The 26273-nt window shown below is 40.7% G+C and overlaps 1 protein-coding gene across 1 annotated transcript in view; it reads left to right on the top strand.

The window, feature by feature from the left end:
• Nucleotides 1-2431, top strand: part of LOC122691408 (cyclin-Y-like protein 1) — a 37512-nt gene extending 35081 nt beyond the window's left edge. The window contains exon 10 of the mRNA XM_043897971.1: nucleotides 360-2431. Within this exon, the coding sequence (XP_043753906.1) occupies nucleotides 360-473 (114 nt within the window). The 3' untranslated portion in view covers nucleotides 474-2431. The remainder of the gene's footprint in view (nucleotides 1-359) is intronic.
• The last annotated feature ends 23842 nt before the right edge of the window (nucleotides 2432-26273 follow it).

A 26273-nucleotide genomic window follows, 5' to 3' on the forward strand; every position in this document is an offset into this window, starting at 1 on the left:
TAGTGTAGTAAATAATGAAGACTGAATAGAAGTTGAATAGCTGGGTAAACACTGATTTTGCTCAGGTGTGTTCATTATGCTTAAGGACCTAGTATGTAGGTAACATCATATTGCTGTTAGATGGGGCCTATTTTGGGAACCCAGTTTTTAAATATGTTCCTCCCTGCCCCAGCAATCTCATCATAGCCCTTGAAGAATATTATCTTAGGGAATCAGCAGTGTAGATATGAGCTATCCAAAGTAGCAGCAACTGTCAACCTAAATGAATGCAGATGTGTGGCTTATCAATGCTGCTTTCTTTAAGGTTGGAACTTTTTTCCCCCAATTATACTTATGTTCTATCTGATTGACTTTCTTAGGCCATCTCCAGACTGTGTGAAGACAAATACAAAGTGGGCAGAGTTGCTGTGAGAAGGTCTTTCAGCGCTGATCATTTCATTGGTATTCAGCGCTCCAATGCCATCCTCTCATGAACAGAGAGAGGTGAGGGGTTGTAACATCATGAACCCCTCGTAACAAGGACTGGAGAAATACCACCTCTCCTGCTCAGAAACCAGCAAAGTTAGTATTTCACCCAGAAGAAAGACACTGAATTCAAGAGACTTGCAGACAGCAAAGGTTATGGTCATAGGAAAAAACTGGACCTTGTCAAGACAACACACTCTTCTGTCCTTTTTAATGTAAACAGAGTTACAAAAACCACTCCAAAGCTAAAAGCTCCCAACCCACCCACAGATATTTGCTTACTGTGTAGGCCGATAACTGTGAACTATGTGAGGTTTTTTTAATAGTTTAAATTTTTAGACTTTAAAGACACTAACTGTGTAACTTTTACTTTTTCCTATTTTTCTCACCCATATTGCTGCATATTCCTTTAGAATCAGTGCAGTATTGCCGTTCAAACACGGGACTCCTGACAACTCATATAGCCACTTAGGAACAGACTGCTGTAGCACTGTTAGGTTTTGAAGGATTCTTCCTCCCTATTTCATTGAAGCTGCTAGTCATTTTTGGCAATCAGTTTAAACCAAAAAGCTGCTGAATAACACTTGTCATTCAGTTTTTTTGCAAGCACTACTTATTAGCATATTAGCATGTTTGGGATCATAAGCAGAGAAAGTATGTTGTTACCTGCTTCTATTGGGTCCCTGCTGCGTTTCTTGTTAACTCTAATGGTGCTTCTCATTTTCTGATGATTTTCCTCTTTGTTAAATACTTGTATTAAAGGATATTTTCATAATTGCAGCCAACCTGTTAGTCCAGGAATAAGCAGATAGTGAAATAGAAGGTGTCCCAAAAGTCTTGGTGCAATTTTAAGCTTTAATACAGTGTGCTTGGACACTCCAGGACACTGCCGTGGAAGTATAAATGCTACAGACGCAAAATGTGACTTGAAAGTTTACTTGAATTTCTTCTAAACTCATTTGGTTTTGTAAATCTTAGATGTTAAGCTTTTAATTTGAATTTTTTGTTTCAGTCCCTCTTGAAGATGGCAAACAATAGGCTAAAACAAAAGATTAAAATTAAGAGCTTAATGTTTAAAATTTACAAAACTAAATAAGTTTAGAAGAAATTCAAGTAAACTCTCAGGTGATGTTTTGTAAGTTTGTAGCATTTATATTTCTACAAGTATCAAAGCTTCAAATTGCACAAAGACTTCAGGAGGATATCTTGTATCTTTATAGACCTGGCCTCCTCTTTTTAAAATAGTCCTTTGCCTGGCTGGGCTGTTGATCTGCTTGAGCCCGGAAGTTTCTTTTTTATAGGTTTGGTAAAGGAATTACGAACAATAGCATTAGTTATCGATAATAAACTGAAAGGAACTGGACCCTAGTAGTAGTGACAGGGAAGTAAGCGACATGAAACAGCTTTTCTGTTCTGCGTGTTAACCTGGCTGTAGGTGTGTCAGTTCAAGTTGTTACTTGAGGAAAGATAAATCTTAGGAACCCTTACCTCAGGCTTTTTAAAACACAGGGTACCACTTAGCCACCAGGAAGCCCATTAAAAGACAGGGAGGTCCAGTAATCAGTCTTTTAGGAAATTGGTAATGATGTCACCTAAATGTGAAACATTAAAAAAAAAAAGTGTTCTCAACTATGTAAAATCTTTCTCCTACCTTCTCAAACATAATCCTAGGAATTTTGCCTGTAAACAAAGCATTTCTGGGCTATAAATACTTTCTCTCTTTATAGCAAGGCTTCACATTATATTGAGTGCCACAGGTTCCATCATTTTTAAAGGACAGAGACATAAACGATAAATAATGGATATAAAATATTACAGTCTACCACCTCAAAAAATGTTGTTTATGGAGCTTGGAGATTCAAGTATCGATTGCAGTTTTATTTTGAAAAGGATGCTACAACTTGTGTGGTTTTTCTTCCTCATGTTTATATTAAAAGAAAAGAATAAAAGTATTTTAATTAAAATACGTGGCTGTTGTGCACCTTCTCACTGCTCACGTAACATCACGGCTCTGCTTAGCGCAAATGTTCTCAATCCGCTCTGATAGGCAGGCCTGAAAGCATTTTCCGACTACCCATTCAAAAGTTTCTTTGACCGTTGCCTTTAGTTAAGAGGCATTTATTTCTTCGGCTTATGTTCTTTTCAACCAGAAGATAATTTAGTACACTTAAAATCACTGGCTGTGGTGCTCAGTGGCATAGTGCATTAGATGGCACTTTGGAATTGTGTGTTATTGTACCAACAGGGGAAAAAAGCACATTGGAAGATAAAAGGTAAAACACAGAAAGGAGTTACAGAAATACTGTTGAATCAGAACATGAGTTACTTGAGGATTTCAAGCCACTGAACAGGAAAGAAAATGGAATAAGAGGAAGTAGAACTGAGGTTGTTGTAAAGAGGGTGATGTTAAACAAGCCATGTGATGAACCAGATCACCATCAGGTTTCTCTAAGACCCTAGTCACTGCACTCGCGCAATATTCCATCACTCCTGATAGTATTGTTGTGTCTTCATCCACCTTAATTCACTACCTAAGGTCAGATCTTTTAACTTTGTTCTTGGTAAGTTGTTGATTAGGAGAAATAATCTGAATTAGTGCAGAAGGAGAGAAAAAACTATGACAAATCACTAAGATAGTTTGTACCATGTAATAATATGCCAGTTACTAAGCAGAAATGCTGTCACATCTTGAGTGGTCAAAGGTTAAAAAAAAGTGGGGGTAGGAACACTGCTTGGACACGACTGTAGTTTGAAGACAAGTTAGAATCACTAAACATTGCTCTTTCAGTGTTAATTCTAGAGACAATTACAGCCATTTTGATAAATGGAAAACTTAAAGATTCTCATAAGTACTATAGGGCATGAAAACTAGTTCCTAGTAGGGGCAATAGGGTAGTGTTGAGATTTTATACCTAGGAAGAGTTTATTCCCTAAAGTACTAAGACTATAAAAGAATACCTCAACTCAAATTTATTTTCATTTTTAGTTTTTGGAATATACTGACGGTGCAATTTTAACTGGAATACTGTGAACTGAACTTTATAAGGACAAGACAAAGGTTTCAAATCTATGTATGAACCAAATGAAATTGTCATTTTTCTACATTAAATTCACGTGGTTCACCCTAAGACAACTTAGGGCCCAGTGTTTCTGAGAAGTTTTTTCCATTCTGTATCAGATTCTATCATGACCCTATTCTATCACATCTAAAGTACCCTGTATGCCCATTATTGAAATTCAACCTTACAAAGTCCTGGTTTTATAACAACTCATGTTTCATTTGTTAGTTTTCCCATTTTATAAGATATACCATTACTTGATTTTTTAAAAGTGCTGATGAAGTCAGTATTTACTGGAAACTCATTCACTCTATATTTCAGGTTATGCAGTGTTTTGGGAAGTGTTTCCATACAGCATGTAGGTTACCTGAACTCTTTGATCACACAAGCCTTCTACCACGTGTAGAGTGACTAGGACTGTTCCTCGCCCAGAAGCCGTGGTCTGTGAGTTCAGAGCTACTAGGTAAAGCACCTGATGGCTGGCAGAGCCTCTCTCAGGCAAGCGCTAGTTTCTGTGCAGAATCTGTCGATTATCCCTAGCATCTACCAAGGATTAGATCACCTAAGATCTCAACTGTTGGCTACTTATCACCCTGGCCGGCCTGACACTGCCAGCAAAAATAAAATCCAGGAGCCCTTCAGCAAAGTCTGGTCCCTTGTACACAGGTGCAGTCTGGTTTCGGAGGCAATTTAGTCTATTTTAAATGGGTTTGGCAGATGAGAGAACAATTTAATGTGAAACAAATTTTAAGAATACCAGTTTGTGGTTTAGGGAACTCTAGGATGCAGAAAGAACTAGGAAAGTGAAACAGAAATTAAGAGGAATCCAGAGTCAAATGAAAAGTGGTTAACATTCTTTAAAAAAGGCCCAGGTATGCAAAACAGAAAAAGAGACACAGAAATACAGAACAGACTTTTGAACTCTGTGGGAGAATGTGAGGGTGGGATGTTTCAAAAGAACAGCATGTATACTATCTATGGTGAAACAGATCACCAGCCCAGGTGGGATGCATGAGACAAGTGCTCGGGCCTGGTGCACTGGGAAGACCCAGAGGAGTCGGGTGGAGAGGGAGGTGGGAGGGGGGATCGGGATGGGGAATAAGTGTAAATCTATGGCTGATTCATATCAATGTATGACAAAACCCACTGAAATGTTGTGAAGTAATTAGCCTCCAACTAATAAAAAAATTAAAAAAAAAAAAAAAAAGAAATTACCAAACAAACAACACGTCATTTCTGTTTTTTCAAAAATACAGGAATAACATTGGTGCAAGATAAACTGCTAAGTTAGAAGCATAAAATGGATACAGGAAAGTAATCTTCATAAAAAAAAAAAAAAAAAAAAAGGCCCAGGTAAATGTGAAGGGAGCTAGTAATTTGAATATTAGAAAAATTCAGCGACAGCCTCAGAACCTAAGGTACTCAAGAATGTGTCCATATCTACTCAGATTGTTCTGACTTTTTCTTAAAACATCTATTCCTTCATCCTAGCATTCTCATTTCCAACCTTTACTTCTGGCTCCCCAGACGGTGGCCCTGTATTCCCACAGTTCCCTGTGGGAACTGACCCTTCCAAGGGCAAAGGTTGAGTGTTCGGTCACCTCCCACTGGCCTCTCTCAGGATCATCTCAGCTTCACCCTCTGATTTTCTGCTAGTGCCAAATGTGGCAGTGCTTGATGCTGGTTACTACTGTGATCCACTTCCAAAGCCTTAGCAGGTTCCAGGAAGTACAGGATTTATATGGCTCACAGGCTAACTGGTCCCTGTGATCCCCTTTAATCAACTGCTTGGGCCCTCCTCAAGGTGCTTGTTCCCCATCTGCTGCACTCAGTCCCCTGACCTGCCCACAATTCTAGACGTATCACCTCAGGCTAAGCAGCAACCCCACGTGCAGACTCCACAACTTGTTTCACCTGGCGTTAGGAACAGATGCCTCACTCTTAAGGTAACCCCTCTCATCCAACGGAGGCAATTCCATCCCAAGGCTTAAAATCAAACTGCTATATCCACCCCCATCCCCTCCAGAACCTCACCAGTTTATTCCCTTCTGCTTCAAAATTGCATTCATCTTCCCAACATGAGGATAGGGCAGTTTGACCTTGCTTGGTCCTTTACATGTCCCAGTATTTCACAAGATGTGGTCTCTAGACCATCTTGCCTCTCATGGGCTGAAAACTTGTAAGAAATGAGGGGAATCCTGGAACAGATAAAGAAACATTAGTAGAAAGTCTGGTGAGATCCAAATGAAGTCTGGAGTTAATAGTAATATGATAATCTTGACTTCAGTTTAACAAAAGTGCTATGATAATATGTTAATATTAGGGCAAGATGTATATATTTTTGCAACTTCTGTGTAAACCTAAAATAATTCTAAAAGTTTAAACAAGCAAACAAAACAAAGAGAACCACTTCCTGGGCCCTAGACTAAACGAATCTCAGTTCCTGGAGCGAAGCCAGGAAATCTACATTTCTAATAGGAACCCCCAATGATTCTTACACAGACACAAACTTGAAAACTAGTCTTTCAATTCTCTCCCATCCCATGCCTGAATGGCTGCTTCCTCCTCATTTTATTGATACTTACCTTAACCTGGTTTAATCCTTCAGGTCCTCTCAACTCTAAAATATAAATACTATCATTATCGCCCTTTCACAGATGAGAAAGTGCTAAGATGAGAGTACTAAAAGGTTAAGCCATCTGTCTAGGATCAAGCAGCCCATGATTGATGGAGCTGGAATCTGAGTCCCTCGTCAGTCTAGCTCCCAAATCTATGCATAGAACGCTTATACTGCCTCTCCTTCTGCTGGATGTGACCAATTAAAGAGCTGTGCAACTAAGCCACTAAAAATGCATTATGACCTACTTCTCTAGCCACCCAAGTCTAACAGGCCCCTTTTCTACTGGTGGGGAATAAGCAATGTCTTAGAAAGCATCAGGAAGATGTGTCAACTATGGAGACCTGTATGGGGAAGGCACAGTGGCTCTTCTACCAGGATCCAGCTCAGCTGCTGTATTTTCTATTCTCTCAAATGCCCTAATGTGTACCAGTCTAACAATGCTCATCTTACTTTGACACTACATTCTCTCAGGTTTGCTAAGCATCTGTCCATATTGTCAGGGAAGTGGCAACTTTAAATCAACTTACAATAGGTCCTCTGTACCCACAGATTCTGATCAGTGGATTCAATCACCATGGGTTGGAAATACTTGGGGAAAAAATTTAAGAAAGTTCCGAAAAACAAAACTTTAATTTGCTGCATACTACCAACCATTTGCATTATACTTAAAACAACTCCTTACTGAGGATTTGTATTAGACATTAGAAGTAATCTAGACATGATTTAAAGTATATGGGAGGATGCAGGGGGAAGACGGAAGGACTGTGTGTAGGTTATATGGAAATATTGCACCATTTTACATAAAGGACTTGAGCATCTGTGGATTTTGGTATTTGCAGGAGGGAAAGTTCCTGGAACCAGTACTCCACAAATATAGAGGGAGAATATATATCTCCTTATCTGGGCTCCTTGACTGGTGTTTAGACCTTAATGAAAGTGAAGGTGTTAGTTGCTCAGTCATGTCCAACTCTTTGTGACCCCATGGACTATAGCCCACCAGGCTCCTCTGTCCATGGAATTCTCCAGGCAAGAATACTGGAGTAGGTTGCCATTTCCTTCTCCAGGGGATCTTCCAGACCCAGGGATAGAACCCAGGTCTCCAGCATTGCAGGCACATAATTTACCGTCTCAGCCACCTGGGAGGCCTTCATACCAAGTTGTAAATTGAATGATCAAGTTTGGGGAGTTCATGACTGCCAAGCAGACACACAGAACAGCACCGCTTCCATCCAAATTGCTTCAGCAGTCTAGACAGAGCTGACAAAACAACACAATGTCAGGCAGTGCCTCTGCTCTTGTGTATTTCCCTTCTTCCAGTGAATCATAAAACAATCACAGGATTGGCAGGAGAAACCTAAGAAGTATATTCAAGTAAAACATGTTTTCATTAGTTCTGCTTCTGTGATTGGAGTTTGCTTAATTTCATTATCAACAAAAAGGTTGCCACTCATATCTGAAAAATCTGATAATTAAGTTAGAATCCACATAGCGCCTTCAGCCAGCACATGCTCATTCATGTCCAACTCTGTGAGATGCCGTGAACTGTAGCCCACCAGGCTCCTCTGTCCTTGGAATTTTTCAGGCAGGAATACTGGAGTGGTTTGCCATTTCCTACTCCAGGGAATCCCTTAGAAAGCAGTGTGTCTCTTTGTAAAAAGCATGAGGAGAAAAATACTTGTGTAGCATCTTTTTACTTACTTTACCATTGCTTTAATGCACTTTAAAATTTATCTATATTGGGAACAAAGAAACAAAAACAGACATTTCTTTGTTTTTCATAAATAGCTACTCTCCATATTTGATAAAAATCTCAAACCATTATTTTAGCTTCCCACAAATATAATACATACAGATTTTTTATCTGAAATAGTGTCAGCAAATTAAGTACCTTGAAACTAACATAACCACATGCAACTGCTGTTCTACTGACTTCCAGGAACAAAACAAAAAACTTTTTATCAAGATGCTCTGGATTTCCTTTTGTTAGTGTTAAGAGATTCAATATTATAATCATCTGCCAGTAATAATTTATAGATTTGAGTTGATTGTCTACAAATAAAATACCACTGGCATTGCTTTATGAGTTCTGGATTTGACATGACATCGACAATACCTCATGGGACAGGCAATACACATATGTGGAAATCAGAAAAAGTAGTGAATGCCCTGGGCTCAAACTACTGACTCGGTATGTGCCTCATTTGGCTCAGTAATAAATTCACCTGCACCAAACCCGTATCAAAAGTCACTAAATCTCCCATATATAAAAATTATTTATATACACCCACAACACATACATACTATGCATACAGTTTTTAACAACATGAAGTAATATTGTCTTCAAATGATGTACCACAGACATTATCCTGGCTGAAATAAATCCTGTAATTGTCATCAAGCTGCTAGAAGCTTTTGAGAGTTCTGAGTCGGGTTACTTAGTTACTTTCATCCTGCCTACCCTTCACCCTGCTTTCATGTCCTGGTAGCTTTTTCTTTCAGAACCACCCTCCTCAACCCAGGCAGATTTCTTTCCCAGGATCACTTGATTGGACTTTGGAGGCAAGAAAGGGCACGCTGAGGGAGCAGGCAATTCTCAGCCACTGTACCTCACACCTGCCTAGATTTGTGATGTTCTCTGTCCTGTTGGCCCCATTCAGTGTTAGAAAGCAGTGATTCAAAGCTTTGTCCCTCCTACCCGCCTTGGTCTTTCTGTAGAGCACAAAAGTGAAAGAAGCCTCTTTAGCAGGGGTGGCAGTTCATTAAAATATACAACTACGTCTCCTAGCTCTGGGGTTCCCATTCTGTACTTGAGACTGCGGGTCACGGATGCTGTTACTAAGGTTCGGTGCGGGATCCATGAGGTTTTCTCCTGGCAGCCGGTGTCAGGATTAGTGCAGCCCTAGCCCAGGAGGAAAGGGCCTAATGAATACCAACTTGGAAACAGGGCTGCTGGCACATTATTTAAGCCTGTACATGCGCACAGTGACACACAACACACACATGGGCCCGTCGTTGGAAGCGACGGCAAGAAAGTATGACAAAGGTTTGCAAGGATAAACCAATAAGGCACCAAGAGAACTTTCTTCCAGTCAATTTAGACAGCTTCAGAATGTGAGGTTAATAATACATAGTAAAAAGACTTCCTAAGGCTCTTGTCAGCTGATTCACTGATAGGTCGCATATTAGTTCCTTCTAAATCTTCACCCTCCTATCTATGCTGAGAGACATTGCTTAAAATTGAACCACGAAAGGGACAGCCCAAAAGCTGTGTATGAGACTAAACTGGGCCTTAAATCCTCACTAAAATCAGAGCTAGCTGTAAAGAAGTTGCTAAACTACCTCACATCCTTTCATTTTATAATTGCTTTCATGAGTATGGATGGTCTGCCTAATGAAAATAAAAATCAGGAGAGAATTGAGTATGAGATGGAAACAGGGGGTGAGCATAAATAGATGGGTTTCTCTGCCTGGGTAGGGGGAGGGGTGGCTGATGCAAGACTTCAGGAAGCAGTGGGCTTAATCTTTGAGGGAAGGGAGAGCAGGGGTGAGAGAGAGACTGAAAACAGGCAACGCTAACAACTGGGATGAACCAAAAAACCTCCAGTGCATTACCTCTATTACTGCTCTTTGCCTTAGTATCTTTTCTCTTAACTGTCTTAAATTGTTTTTAAAGTAAATTGGTTGTTCTTTTTAGGTTTGGTATGTTGCCGAAATAAAAAAATAATTGTTTTAAAAGTAAGAATTAAATCACTTCAACCACATCCTCTCACAACTTTTAGATAAATTCTGCATCATCTTTACACTCTTCCACAAAAGAAAAAAAAAAAAAGGAAAAGGAACAACCCAAATTAGACACAATGACTGAAGGCAGCAGAATAATCTATGTATTTTCTGGGAAGAGGTCAAGGTGATCAGAAAAGGTCCTCATTTGAAAAACAGGAGAGGAACTGGCCCTCAGGCAGGGGATCTATTTCAAGGTTCTAAGCAGCTGCAGAAAAAGCAGACGAATTAGATGTGCAGAAAGTTCTGTAGCTCGGTGTACCAGGTTTTGTCAAATATACTGAAATTTAATTTTGATTTAGGTGAGTGTTTAAGAGCAGTGCATTTTTATAAACATGAACAGCCTTTGAAAGTTCATGAAGACTATTAACATCATGCTTCTTTCCATCAGCATAGTGCTTAAATCCATTGTGGAAAATACACACTTGTTTACTTAATATCCATAAAGTAAAAGCTGCCCTGGGCTTAAATCTTACTTTTCCAACTTTGGTATAAATGAAGTGCAAATCGTTATACTTGTCATTTTTCTAGAGAGGCCTTCCCAAATTTTAATTGCATTTGCCATTTTAGCTTCTTAAATCTAGTCCCCAGTATTTTACTGGAAAATGCACTGTCACTCCCTTCCCCAACTATAGCCTCACACTCTTCTTGAATGAATGGTTAAACAGATTAGAAAAGCAAACAGCATTTTTAATAGTAAAGTGTGTGTGTGTAGTGTGTGTACGTGTGTATTCAACAATACGCAGGCTTTCATATAAGAATGAGGGAATGGTTCAACAGATTAGAAAAGCAAACAGAATTCTCTAACAGTAAAGTTTGTGAGGGTGTGCTCACCAATATACAAGCTTTCTCAGAAGAGGAGGAAAAGAAAAATATATTGAGGTGGGGTGGGGAAAACGGCTTTCCTTTTGCTACACTGATTCACGTTTCAAAAGCTTAAGCAAGTGTGTTATGGGTCTCATTTGTTGTCAGAGGCTGCAGAGAGCAGTGTCTCGCTGCTTTTGAAATATCTGGCTGTAATCTAGTCCAATGTCCAGGGACAGTCATTTTCCCTCATTGCTGCCAATGTTTGTTCACAGGTAGCCAGCCTCCCTTTCAAGCCCCTCATTCAAGGATGGGTGTGGTTTCTAATCACAGCTCTCCAGGAGAGGAGGAATAAGAAAAGCAAAAGGACTGTTTAACATGATAAAGGAGGTGGGATGGGGGAGGAGCAGATAAGAGAAGTGTTGGAAATTTACTTAATTACAGGAGGTATATCCAGTTTAGTCCTTAAATGTAAAAAGGAGACCCCTTCAGCTCTATCACTAAGTACTTTCAGAAGAAGGAAGTGGGCTCATTTTTACCAAAATATAACACAAGTTTTTTGTTGGTTTTTTTTTAAGTAAGATCACTAGAGTCTATTAAGAACCACCCACTCCTCCAGCACAAAGCTGCCATCTTAACAGTCTGGAATTGAAGTTCAACCAATCGCCATCCCTTAGGTTAGCACTATTCCAAACATTTATTCTGGACACTTACAATGCTACCTCTAAGTCATTCAAGCAAAGCTGGCACTGTTAAGAATGAGAATGATTACAAGGACTACAGAAAAGAAACTCAAGCTTGCTAAACAAAGCTAGGACGCACACAGAAACTCTCAACATTTCCTAACCTTGTCACTTTCTGGAGGTGTAAACCCATTATGCTCCCCCTCCTCAGTATGACTTAGGGTGTCCCCAAAGTTAGGGAAAGGGCCAAGCAGCTCATCTTAAAGCATCTGGGACACTTTAAGCAGTGGAAGGAGAAGTAAGCTGGAGAAGCCCACGAGAAACTTCCCGCTCACAGCAACCTAAACTTTCACTGTTCACATTATTTTTAAAGACACAAGTATAGGAAATACATTTTCCCAATTGAGACCACACAGTTCACAGAACCCTGAACCAAGTGGACCTTCATTATAATGCCAACCTCAGGATTGTAACTGCCCCCCCAAAGCAAAGGTAAGTTTTGTTGCCAAAATGCAACAAAGTTAAAAATTAAGAAAACGACATATAAATTAAAAACATGGTTCCCCTCAAAAAGGCAGGAAGATAGAGCAGACGTCAGCTGAGCCCCTCTGAGAAGTCCTGGGACAGGTGCCCCCCTGGAAACAGCCCCTTCCCCTCCTCTCCAAGTTGCCCCAGGAGCGGGCGTCAGCACCATTAAGGTAAAACGGAAGTGACCTTGGCAAAGCTACCAACGGAAAACAACCTAGCTCCCTCAACTCCCGCCCGGCTCCTGGTCCCTTGTCCGCCTCCTCCTACACGTGCGACAGGGACACCTACTTGTGGTAGGTGGCGGCGGCGGCGGCTGGGCCGGGGGGCCCGGTCCTGCCCGTGAGCGCAGCGCTTGCCTCAGCGTGGTCCCCCACGGCCGTGGTGCTGCACGTGTCGTGGCGGTCACCGGCGTGATCGGTGGCTCGGGCGCTGCTGTCATCATGGGTGTCGTGAGTGGAGGGGGCTGAGCTGGGGGTGACGGTCCTCGCCTCCGGGCAGGGTGAGGGAGTGGCAGGCTCTCTGGTCTTCTCCTTGACTCCTGGTTCTCCTGCTGCTGAATGGTATCCCAAAGCCAGTCAGGAATAAGCAGGGCTGGCGGGAGGCATGTGTTCTTGGCTGCTGAGGTCGGAGGAAATGGCCGGCCTCACAATGATGGTGCGGGCCCCCATCTTGGGTTCGTTGGTGTCACTGCCACTGCTTGTAAGCCAGCCCTGGATCTGGTCCCTCCACCAGCCCAGTATCATCCCCACTGTCACCCCAGGGTGCTCTTCACAGATTCTATATCTGTATCATCTCCATCTATTCTACATCTACATCTATATGAACTACATCTATTCTATGTCTCTATTATTTCCATCTATTCTATATCTATATCAACTACACTTATTCTACTGTTAGCACACATTCCTGTGCATGCACACTGGGGTCAAACAAACTGAAACATCAGAGTTTGAAGCAGAGAAAGGTTTATTGCAGGGCTATGCAAGGAGACAGGTGGCTCACACCCTAAAAGCCCAAACTCCCTTAAGAGTTTAGCAAAGCACTTTTAAAAGCCAGGTGAGGGGGGAGGGGTGAGCTGGTATACAATTCTCTGATTTGGGGAGGGAACAGGGTGGTGTCACATTATCAGTCCTTAGGCTCCAGGAGGCCTGAGGCTGTGTGCTTTTAGTTGTCAAGTAATTAGTGTCTTCTATTCTGTGGAGCCATGAAATTAAAAGATGTTTACTCCTTAGAAGGAAAGTTATGACCAACCTAGATAGCATATTAAAAAGCAGAGACATTACTTTGCCAACAAAGGTCCATCTAGTCAAGGCTATGATTTTACCAGTGGTCATGTATGGATGTGAGAATTGGACTGTGAAGAAAGCTGAGCGCTGAAAAATTGCTTTTGAACTGTGGTGCTGGAGAAGACTCTTGAGAGTCCCTTGGACTGTAAGGAGATTGAACCAGTCCATCCTAAAGGAAATCAGTCCTGGGTGTTCATTGGAAGGACTGATGCTGAAGCTGAAACTCCAATACTTTGGCCACCTCATGCGAAGAGTTGACTCATTGGAAAAGACCCTGATCCTGGGAGGGATTGGGGGCAGGAAGAGAAGGGGACGACAGAAGATGAGATGGCCGGATGGCATCACCGACTCAACAGGCATGAGTTTGAGTCAACTCCGGGAGTCGGTGATAGACAGGGAGGCCTGGCGTGCTGTGATTCATGGAGTCACAAAGAGTCAGACACGACTGAGCGACTGAACTGAACTGCACTGAATCTGTGGAGGGATTTTCACATCTGCAAAACAACTCGGGAAATGTGCATCAAATCTAGGTACTTTAGAGAGAAGCATACGGCATCGAGGAAGGCTTGTCTGAAAAAGCCCCCTAGAATCCTACTCAGTTGCACTATATCTATACCATCTATTAATAAGTCTATTCTACATCTATATCATCTATGTCATGGTCTGTGTGCGGGTTGGAAAAGGATTTCCAGACATGAGACAGAATGAGAGGGAAATAAAGTTTATTAGAGTGGAAGAGGCTGTTAGAACAGCTGGCCAGCCCAAGAGAGAAGGGATGTTGAAAAGGGGTCCTTAGCTCACTTTTATACCCAGGGTACAATGAGTGTGATAGGGGACTTGCGGGTCACTTGCTGATTGGACTAGGCACATATATGGTGTGGGAGGAAGAGTAAGGCAAATACCTTCTCACTATTGGGTAGGAGGGAGACAGGTTATACTTCTCAGGAGAACCTGAAATCCATTAATAGTTACAATGTGGGGGAAGGAAGGACAATAAGGGTCTGGTTTTCTGTTCCTGAATTCCAGGACCCTCCTTGGTTTCATCTGCTCATTCGTCCTTGGGTCACCACATTCCTCCCTCTCTTTACTTTTAGGACCAAATTTTTGGCCCCTGTTGATACTCTGCTCACGTCTAACTATCTACCTATTTTCCTTTTCAAGCATTTGGGAACCCAGTCTCAAAGGAAAAGAGGCGATGACCACTCTGGTTTCTTCAGGCTGTAGGGGCATACTGGGGCTCTGGGTTTCAGTTCCCTTTGCCTGCTCTCTGTCAGGGTGCATTTATGGAGGGAGATGAGAGTCCATGGAATAATAAAGTGGCTTGTTTCAGCATTGTCTAGGTGTTGGTCGGGAATATTCTTGTCAAACTATCACTCGGAGATTTTTTGTTTTCTAGAAGAAATCAGCTTAATGAGAAATTTAAAGATATATGGCCTAAAGACTAATAGAAGTAGAAAAGATTCTGAGGAGCTAGCCAGGAGAACCAGGACTAGACTTTGGTTTGTGACATTAGTGTTTTTCCAGGTAAGAGAAGATGCAAGAATTTGGGCTCATAAAAACCTTTACCTGAAAGCATCTGACCCTCTGAAGGCCAGTTCTTTTGGGTTTTTCCCAGAGCACAGAGTGCCTTATTTCTGATCTCCACCCTGAATTTCTTTCAAGGGGTGTTGAAGGTCAACAGCTTGCAATGGTCATGATGTAATCTTTGTAGAGATAGCTGGCAAGCACCAATTTCCAGTCAGCAGGATCCCTTCATAGTCACATATTTGACCATGTTTGGGGGGCATTTCATGGCCATTGTGTCCCACGGTGCTGGGAAGGCTCATTCCCAGGTCTTGGGAAGATCCCATTGAGAGGCCACTCAGTGTGCTGTTATTGGACCAGACCTTGAGAGTAGCAAAAGTCTCTGGACCATACCTGTCTTACTAGCCTCTTGGTCCAGGAAAGTATTCCCTCTTGTTGCTTCTTCCCAATTCTAGAGTTACATTATTACAATCATTGATCTCATATGAAACTGCATATCAGCATTTTATCACAGGCTCAGGCACACATTTAGTAACATAAGAAACAGTTCTGAAACAAGTGACACAGAAAATAATATAGCTAGCAGGTATTAGTAAGGTCATAAGCAAGAATTTTGGAGAAGGAAATGGCAACCCACTCCAGTATTCTTGCCTGGAAAATCCCATGGACGGAGAAGCCTGGTAGGCTACAGTCCATGGGGTCATAGAGTCGGACACGACTGAGCGACTTCACTTTAAGCAAGAATTTAAGTCAAGAACTTTCATTAGGTATAGCCCAGTATACCCCAGGTCATCTGACTTAGTTAAATGACTATAGCCATGTGTTAATCTCCTGGTGTACATCATGGAGCCTCTGACCTTTATCCAAAGATTAGTCGTTGAGATAAGCTTTAGAAACAAACTTAGAATGTCCTTTCTAATAACTTAATTAATTAAACCTTTTAGCAATATAACATAACAACAAGGAACTATCTCAGAAATGAATCGTACTAAACCAGGCCTTAATTAGCAAAACTAGAACTTAATATTAAGTGAAATATAATTTTTTGTCATTGTGAGGACATTAACCCTGTAGCCAGGGAAGGCTTTAACTCATCAAATGAAAATGAGGTTTGTCAGGGAGCAAGGAAAGCCAAGCGGCCACCTTGGATTTCCCACAGCCCTGACTCTTTGATTTACAGCTATTGTTCACCTATTTCTAATTCCCCGATTTAGGAGTAGACTGTTGCCATGTTTTAAGGACATCAGGATAGCAAAGGTCTAACAGTGAGGACTTATTTTTTGTAGAAGCAGAATGAGCTTTGCCTATATGTACCATAATCTTAAATAATACTTATTTACTTTATCAAAGTAACAAAAGATTTTAAAAACAAATATAAATCACTTAAAGGCAAAGAAATTCATAATCCATTAACAAAAGTTTCATTCTAAGAAAACTTTGTTCTCTTAACAAAGAGAGTAGAATAAATTCCAGTCTGTTACCAGTTTACCAGATAAGAAACAAAGAAAATTTGTTTATTGGTTAATCTTAGATAAGTCTTTTCCATAAATCTTGAAGTAGCAGTATTCTTGCAGTTATCAGAGTGAAACCATAGAAGGCATGTTTAAAATCTGATTAAATTCCAATTGACAAAATAGCCTGGTCATTGCTGTGAGATGTAACACTTCAATATGCTAACTAGCATTATAGTTAACCACATTTTCTCAGGGTATATCAGATCTATATGAATTCCATATAACTTTAGGATATCTATATTAATAACATCAACCATTCAGTATAACCTGAGAAGATTTGTCACCCCTTCAATAGTACTTCCCATGTACTTTAACATGTCCAATGAACCCAGGTAGTTTAATAGCTCCTTGGGATGTCTCAGGGGCCCTCTGAAGCATCCCAAAGTTAGCTAGAAGTTAAGTTATTTAAGAAGTTTTGTCGATAAATATCAAAAGGGTTTATAACAGTCAGATAGAATCATATAGATCACTGTAAAACAATATATTCATTTAACCAAAGTATTAAGGAAGATTTCAAAGGTAAACATAGAACATATCACTTCAGAGGTAAAGAAACTTAAAATCTATTATCAAAGGCAGTTCAACATCTCAAGAAAACTTGTATTTATGCAAAAAACTCTTCCCTTGGGGTCCACTTTCCATAAAATCTTCTTATCACTATCTGTACCCATTACTTTCCTCACCCATCCTGAAACAGCCACCTATAAGTCAGACCTACTCATGTTTCCATTTATAAAATGTAATTTCATTCCTCATACCTTCTTTACTGAAAACACACATCCTACCTTCCTCAAGCAACCAAGAAGTGACTTTTATATTAGCATTCTATAGATTGGTGAACATAGACAATTTCTAAAAAAAAAAATTCTATAGAACATCTCAGGATGCCATCAAACATTATTCATTAATAGTCCAAAATCTCTAGTTTCTCTGTAAGAGGAAGTTAGTATTCAGTAATGAATGTTTCAGAATCTTATTTTATTTGGAAATGACCTATCTATTCAATAAACTTCTGTTACTTAGTTTAGCACAACCCTAGAAATTCAGGTTACCAAAATCTAGAGAGACTGTTTTAGACAGACATTTCTAAAGTATGGTTATTCTTAACAGAGTTTATCTAAAAGCTCATATCTCATTTACATATTTTTTGGAAGTTTCTTCTCTTGAGGTTCTTTCCTTGTGGATAAACTTGTAATAGATAATAACAATATAATAACACATAACTTATAATAAACCTAGGGACAGTGAAAATAGTATGCTTAATGTTAATAACTCTTGGACATGCCTATATTAGGTTAACAAGCAAACATTAATACTAGATATCTAATACTGAATATTTCCCAGTTCATGTGAATCTTAAATTCATTTAGGTTAATTTCTCTTGTATTTAGAATTATCTCACTTGTAAGTGCTTACTTTTCTTTAGGCCAATTTAGAACTCATTTACAACTTCAGCAATATTATCAAAAAAACAAAACACAAAAGACACACACTGAGACATGCATAAATCCAGACAGACAGACAGAGATCTCAGTTTTCTGCAAGATCTCATAATTTTCTGCTTGAGCTTTAAAATATCACTTTGACACCACCTCCCCGGCCCCCACCCTCTTTTTTGGCTTGCAGTTCTAATTTGGCCAAGGTTGAGGTCTCAAAGTTGGTTGTGTGTTTCAAGGACATGGAAGGGGTTAACTTCAAGCTTTTCCCTAGGCAGGCCTTTTGACAAGCTAGTTTTTTTTTAATTGCATATGCAAAAAGAATTGGTCTTGCAATTTCCAAGAAAAAAAAATTTTCATTTTAACCAGATTTCTCCAGAGTCTAAAGAATATCATGGCCATCCTGTGTCAAAAAGTCATCTTTCCTTTCTGTAGTCATAGTTCTATAGCTAAAATATAGACCAAATAGTGCTCAAACTGACTCTGATATCAGGCGATATCAGCTGATAAAAATCTCTGGTGGGAAGGGAGGTCTTCGTCACATCAGAAGAATCTGAAGGGTTAAGGGAGTTTGCAGGAGTGGGGGAAGCTTGGTATTTCTCTACCCTGAGAAACAGAAGTAGTTAGAAGGGAATTCTTTAGGATGTTCAGGAGTGGGGAAAGCTTGGTTCCCTCCACACCCGTGAGATGAGTGTAGTTAGAACATTCTTTAGAATGTTAGGAGAGGTTTTAATCCTTCAGGCTTTTGAATATAGGAGAAAGACTTGGACCAAAGGGAACCTCAGAATCCTTTCCTAGAAATCATGCGGATATGAAAGGTCGAGTAGGGGTCGCCTAGGAAATCTGGTGGAGAGAGTCAGAGGGGGACGGGAGATAAGGAGGCAACAGACAGACACGTGAGGCATGAGTCCTGAAATCCGAATTCTGACTGAGGGCCATGAAGGACTGAATGTGAGGAGATTCTGGGTCGTTTCCCTGCTCTTGGCAAGAGCTAGTGTGCCATTCAGAGGCCATTTTGGGGGCGTCCCCCAGTTTGTATTGAGGCCAGACCTTTCACAAGGTCAGAATTTTCCCGTCTCTGAGAATGTAGCCAGGGGGTGAGTCTGAGAGGGCTCCCAGGACACCCAGAACCCACTCTTAGCCTACCTGCCATAGAACGTGGGTCCTGAGAGTCACCGGCTGACAGAAAGGCGTCCCTTTGTCCCAGGGATCTCTCTGTGCCACTAACGGCATAAAAATGGCTGCCCTTCCCCACAGCCGTGTCCGACAGTGAGAGGCGACCCCCGAGAGCCGTGCAGCTAGGGCACCGTGTGACCCGGGCAGAGAAAGACAGCTTCCCGGGAGCAACAGGGTGATGCACGGCTGGGAGACTCCCTGAAACGCGGAGGGCACTCTTGGCATGGCCCAGAGGCAACACCGAGGCTCCTGTAACCGAATCCGGACTGAAAGGGAAAGAAGGGAGAGTGACAGGGAAGAAGGCTGAGGAATCTGCCTTCCGAGCCTCCTGGGGAGGCGGTGACCAGGGGACAGTGGGCTCTGCTTTGCGTTAACCACTGTGAGCCTGACACGGTGCATGGAAGTTGTCTTGCTGTGGGCGGAGGCCCTTGTGGCCTGATCTGTTCCGTGTGCCCCTTATCCTCACACGGGAGTCTTCATGTGGCTTTTAAGTGCCTAACCTGTGCTCACACGATATTGGTTGGCCTAGTCCTCAGTTGGAAAGAAGACAAAGGAAAGACCCTCACCCGTTCTGGCAGCAGCTACTGGGGCGCAGCGGGCAGCGGGCCCTTTGGAACACACCAGAGGATAACCCTGGCCAGAGTGCCTCAGTTGCTCCACAGCACTTGTGTGTTCGCAGAGGGTCCCTTTGAGAAAGGAGAATTGAGGCAGTGGGGAAGAGACCCCAAGTCCCCATACAGGCCCCAAAAAGGTCGTGGTCCGGGCAGTAGTAGGAAAAGAATTTCCAGACATGAGACAGAATGAGAGGGAAATACAGTTTATTAGAGTGGGAGGCGCTGTTAGAACAGCTGGCCAGCTCAAGAGAGAAGGGACGTTGAACAGGGGTCCTTAGTCCACTTTTATACCCAGGGTACAAGGAGTGGGATAGGGGTCTTGCGGGTCATTTGCTGATTGGATAAGGCACATGTAGTGGGTGGGGGGAAGAGTAGGGCAAATACCTTCTCCCTGTGGGGTAGGAGGGGAGACAGGTTACACTGCCCAGGAGGACCTGAAATCCATTAATAGTTACAACATGGGGGAGGGAAGGACAATAAGGGTCTGGCTTTTCTGTTCCTGCATTCCAAGCCCCTCCTTGGTTTCATCTGCTATTTCAATCTTGAGTCACCACAGTTCCCACTCTGGCTACCAATTGCATTGAGATTGTTTTCCTCTAGGGAGAAGGACTATTACTTATTGACCACCTGCTATTAGACTAGCTTGTTCTATCTTGTGTATTGCCTCAACCTTCACATCTTTTGGAGGTGGACATAATGGTCCTTTATAGATGGGGAAATTGAGGCTCAGAGAAATGAAGAAATTGAGAGAACTCAACCGTAGAAATGAGAGTGTGACAGACTGTATCAGATAATTAAGGATATGATTTTGTTCAGGCTATTGCAACAAGGACAACATTCATTAATGAAGAGCATCTCATAAAAAGGAAGAGAACCTGGGTTTTGTAGAGCAGATAAATAAGGAAGTAATCTACAAGTCTTATGGAAGTCAGGAGAAAGGATGGGAATGGATCTTGGAGTATACAAAGGAAGGATTAGGGGGAAGGTTTCTTTTTTGTTTGGTTGGTTGGTTTTGGATTTTTGACTTTTGGCATTCATTTTTACTTTACTTTTTGAAGTATAGTTGGTTTACAGTGCTGTGTTATTTTCTGGTGTACAGCAAAGTTATACACACACACACATATGCACAACTAATTTTCTTTTCAAATTCTTTTCCATTATAGGCTATCACAAGGTGTTGAATATAGTTCCCTATGCTACACAGTAGGACCTTGTTTATTTTATATACAGTAGTGTAGGGATTTCTTAACTGTTGCAACTTTCTGAGAGCACAAGTTTCAGAAAATAATTCAACATTGTCAGAACCCCTTTTTTCCAGACAAGCATCATTCATTGCTGAACAACTCAGAGGTAATTATAAGCCTCTTGAGAGGGCAAGGTAGAATCTAAGAAATAGTCTCCCAGGTGTTGCAGGAAGGTAGTTGTTAGAGAAAACACTGACTGAAACTGCCTATCCTGGCCAGCCACCACAGTAACAATTTGTGTGAGTTATTTGATGACAAGTGATCCTGGTAAGGAACATGAAACTAACAAGCCACCAACAATGATTAATAGAAGAACTTGGGAAAGTCAAAAGGAGGTGCCAATTCATTTCCAAGTGTTAGACAAGAATCCACTCTCAGGGTCCCTCTTCCTGCAATGCAAGCATTCTTGTTAATGCCATTCATGTAAGACCAGGTGAACCATCTGTTGAGAAGTGGTAGCGAAGATCAGTCGTTTTAGGGTTCTGGAGATCAGGCATCTTGAAAGAGGGATACCTAAAGTTAGAAAGGTAAATATTAGCACTGAATGTTGTATTAAGGTAAAGAGCCAGAAGCTGAATTCTAAGGGCAGCTAGTCCAATGGACTCCAAGAGGTTGGAGAAGGTTGTTCGGCAGTACTCGATTTCTTAAAGTTCTCCAGTTGGGACGTTGTTGTTCTTGGTGATGTTGTCCACTGTCTTGGTTACATCTTGTAAAAGAGCATGTATGACCTGAACTTTTCACTGCACTCACTTAGTGATCCAAACACAGCTTGTACAGGGAGAATTCTGCTGCAGTGGTGAGCCCTTGGAAGTTTATGGCAAGTTGCTGGGCTTCAGCTTGCAGGGCCTCTTCAGATCTTGGGAAATAGCACCACCTACAAGGCAATCTAGTATCCTAATAGGGATCTAGGCAGTCAGATTTCAGTTCTAGAAGTTATCAGATTTAAAGTAAAGAAATAAAGTTGCAACAAAGTTAAATTTTTTTTAAATACTGAAAATATGACTAATACTACACTGATGTTATCTAATATAAGGCAATGAAGAACCAGGAATCTGATAAATAGAAACATACTGTAGAAAGCAAGGGCACCGACAGATCTCTAGGAACTTCCTCTATGACATACAATTTAAAATGTTTGTATTAATAATATCACCCATACAAATTTACCTAGGGAAGGCTAAGCATCTCTTTTGATTTGACAACTCTTTGCCTTTCATCAATAGTAACATAGGAAATAAATTTGATTATTTCTAGCACCTCTCTTTTGATAAGGTGAAAGAACAAATTCTCTGTGAGTTTCTAGGGGCCCTCTGGGAAATCTCAAAGGCAGTTTTAGGTGTAAAGATATCATTTATAACTGTATTTTGGAAATACAAAACTCAAAAGTTGTTAGGAAATTTGAACATCTAAGATAGAATTGCATCATGAGTGCCTGAGACATTTTGCTTCTTGTTTCAAAGTGACAATGGAACATCCAAAAATAAACACCGAAGGTAACGTGCTTTTTCCTAAGTGATAAGCTTTTATTTTCTTAAATCTTCAAAGATACATTAAAACCAACATTAAACCATAGAGGGTTATTCTGTTAAGACACAAAATCTTTGTGAACTAAAACATTATGCAGAAGGCAAAGAATAATATTTTAAAACTTCATGCTAAATGGACAGAAAATTTTGCCGTTTTAACAGAGATAAAAACAATCTCAATTTTGCATCAGCATAATATTTGACACTCGGGCTTCTCTGGTGGCTTGGATGGTGTAGAATCTGCCTTCAATGCAGGATACTGAGGTTTGATCCCTGATCCAGGAAGATCAGGATCCCTTCTCCTGATCCTGGAGAAGGAAATGGCAACCGCCTCCAGTATTCTGGAAATCCCAGGGACAGAGGAGCCTGGCACTTTACAGTCCTTGGGGTTGCAAGAGTCAAACATGACTTAGTAACTAAACCACTACCACCAATATTTGACACTAAAAGCCCTTTTTGAAATCTTATAAGAAACCTATCAAAGTTGAGATAGCACTGACCACAACAAATAAAATTTCCTTTTCACAAATTTTCTATTAGGTTTTACATCCATTTAGGTTCGGCCTTCCTCTTTTCTCTTTCTCATTCTGCAGCAACCAGTGATAGCTTAGAACCAAACCACTCTCTTGCTTCATTAACAAAAGCACATCCTACCTACCTTGCATATGGAGTTAGTCCTCTCTGGCATCTCCTTCACATATATTGATTATAACTTTTAACCACAGCAACTTCTATTCCAGAGGGAAAATTAAGAGGCTGATAACTGAACAATCTGCCACACACCAGCATTTTGCAGCACATTAGCAGAGCTCACAACTTCCTGTAACCATACATGTCCCTTACAATACAGTGTCTCAAAGTGGCAAAAATTAAACATGCTCATTAACAACCCAAAGTAGAAAACCTCTCTGCAGTGTATAAAAATAAGAGGCAAGTGTATTCAAACTTTAAATTATGATTAGTAATTAATGTTTTAGTACTCTATCTTACTTGGAGGTGATGTATGTAAACTCAATTTAGTAGAAGTCTAAAGTTTTAAATCACCTAATATTCTGGGAAATTACCTTCAAGCTTACATATTACAAAAGATAATTACTGTTGAAATAAAGTTTTCAGAATAGTGATTCAATTTGGGAAAATATAAATGTATGTCTTTCATAACCTTAAGCATTAAGTAAAAGTAATGTTAATTATCTAATAAGTGAACACGTGTATGTTTAGAAAACCCATAAAGTACAACAAAATATATGCTATTTTTATACTTACTGTCAATAACTCAGAAAAACAGCTGTTTTTATTAAACCAAAATTATACAAGTCTTCTTTGTGAAAGATTTACCTAAATTATGTTAACTTGAATTCTTAAATCATTTCTGAGTTCATTTACATAGGAATATCTCTTTTTCACATTGAAAATATTTGGGGCTTAATTTCCTTAATTTCTTGGAATTTTAGGAATATTCCATTTACATAAGCACTTATTTACCTCTAAGGTAATCAGAATAGAGCTCCTATAAAGAGATTTATAATCTAATTTAGTAATACAATTCAGAAACAGGAAAACATTACACAGTCACACAAAGGAAAGGTGAAGGTCTTTCTGAATCATATATATATAAACACACAAACACATACAGAGAGAAATAGCTTCAAGTTTAAAATGTCAGCTATGGATCAAGCATAAAAACAGAAATACAAGACTCGCTGGTCTGTATCAAGGAATTTTTCCCATACAAATTCTTAGTTAATTCAAATTCAAAACAAACAAAAGACAAACAGGAAAGACTAACAATTCTGATTCTGTGCTATCTTCCATCCAATAGAGAAAAGAACTTTTTCATGATGTTACATCTGTTACATTTACATTAGTCTATTTACAGAGAACACCAATTTGTCAGACAATAAAACCAAGAAAAGCCAGGACTGGAAGTCGAGTGAGTACGCAGAATCAGCACCAAATCCTTACTCAGCTATTAACAGGCAAGAGCCCAGAATACCAGCCAGGAGTCAGGGGCACCATGGGGGTCCCAAGTTAGAAGTCAAGGAGGGAGCACAGCTGACTCTGAGAAGCTTCAGTATGTAGATAGAGTAAATGTGAATTCAAAGATGAGGTCCAATCTTGTTTAAGTCACAGCACCGAAACTGTGAAAGACAAAATGCATTGGACAATTAAGGATATGATTTTACTTATACTATTGCAATAAGGAAAATGGTAATTAATGAGGAATGTCTCACAGAAAAATAAGGGGACCTGGGATTTATAGAGGCAGGTAAGCAAACAACTTATTAGGAGTCTCATGGGAGTCCTGGATAAGGATGGAGACAGATCTTATCTCAGAATATACAAGGACCTCCTTTGTTGTTAGCAAGTCCAGGAACACAAAAGCTTCCAGGAGTGCAGGGCTCATATAAAATGCAACACTGTCCAAAGATTTGTTCTTTCAAAGATGAACTCCTGGACTTCCCTGGTGGTCCAGTGGTTGAGAATCCACCTGTCAATGCAGGGGACACAGATGCCATTCCTGGTCAGAGAAGTTTCCACATGCTGCGGGGCAACAAAGCCCCTGCACCACAACTACTCAACCCACATTCTAGAGCCCGCAAGTCACAACTGCTGCAGAGCCTGTGCTTGACGGCTAGAGAAGCCACTGCAGTGAGAAACACTCTTGCCACAACCAGAGGGTAGCCCCAACTCGCTACAGCTAGAGAAAGCCCGTGAGTAGCAACAAAGGCCCCATAGCCAAAAAGTGAAGAAAAAAAAAAAAATGAAACAGTTTTCAGGCCTTTTACTACATTCCTTTATATTTCCTGGTTTTGGTTGCAGGCAGATAGAAGGTGCATAGTAAATGCTTGCTGAGCTAACTTTAACAGAATATGATGATGAGGGCTCTGCCTGCCAGAGGGGACTTGGAGAGAAAGGTGCTGTGCTGCCCAAGGAGGGGACTCAGGTCAGTCTGTGAATGTCAGCAAGGAGTAAATCCATGATGGAAGTGGACACTTTTCAAAGGTTCATCTCTGCTACAGGGAAAGTTCAATAATTTTTTGGAGACTCATTTTTTTCTCCCTAAAATGGAAATGCAACATATTTCATAGATGTCTCTGAAACTTCAGCCACATAATAACACTAAAATGCCTGCCATATGTTAGGCACTCGGTGTTTCTTTCCTTCTCCCCAGTCATCCCCATGCTGTTTACAGAGCACATTTTTTTTTTTTTTTTATAATTAGGTTATAGCTCAATCTACAGTACTGGGATACTCTCTCACACCACACTGCAAACTCTCTCTAGGCAATGAATATAGGTATACACCTTTGAATCATCTTTGTACATCAAGCAGAACAAGTGCCTTGTGAAAGCCAAGTTTATTGCTCTTAGATAGGCATAGGCTGAGATGCTACCAAAGAGCCTGTAAAAGAAAGTGACTTGAATAAGACAAGTTTATCTCTTTGTCAGGAATTAATCTAGAGGGTAGCAATCCAGGATGATGGAATGGTTCCATGTGACTTCAGAGATCCCATTCCTGCTGTGTGTGGTTTTGTGTTAATATAGACTCCTAAAGGAGAGTCAGCAAACTGAAGTTCGTGAGCAGACCACCTGTTTTTCAAAATGAATTTTATGTAAACACAGCCATGCCTACTTGACTGCACACTGTCACAGCTGCTTCCGTGACAACAGCTGCTTTTCTATCAACAGCAGAGATGAAGAGCATGTGTGGAGACCGTAAGGCCCACAAGCCCAAACTGTCTGTCCCTCAACAAAAAGTCTGCCCATCTTGCCCTAAGGCACAGTTTTCATATACATGGCTGAAGCTGGGTAGTTGCAACAGCGTGTTGCGTGAAGAGGGAGAAGATGGAAATTCAGAACACACAGTTTTTGTTTTCCTTGGAGATGATTCAGGCATAGCATGTAGGATTTCTGCTTTTATCTCATTGCTCTGAACTTTGCCAGATGGCCACACCTAGCTGCAAGAGAGGTTGGGAAAAGTAGCCAGATGCCCAGCTTAAACCCCAGAAGT

Source organism: Cervus elaphus, unplaced genomic scaffold (assembly GCF_910594005.1).
Source record: "Cervus elaphus unplaced genomic scaffold, mCerEla1.1, whole genome shotgun sequence".
NCBI lineage: Eukaryota > Metazoa > Chordata > Mammalia > Artiodactyla > Cervidae > Cervus > Cervus elaphus.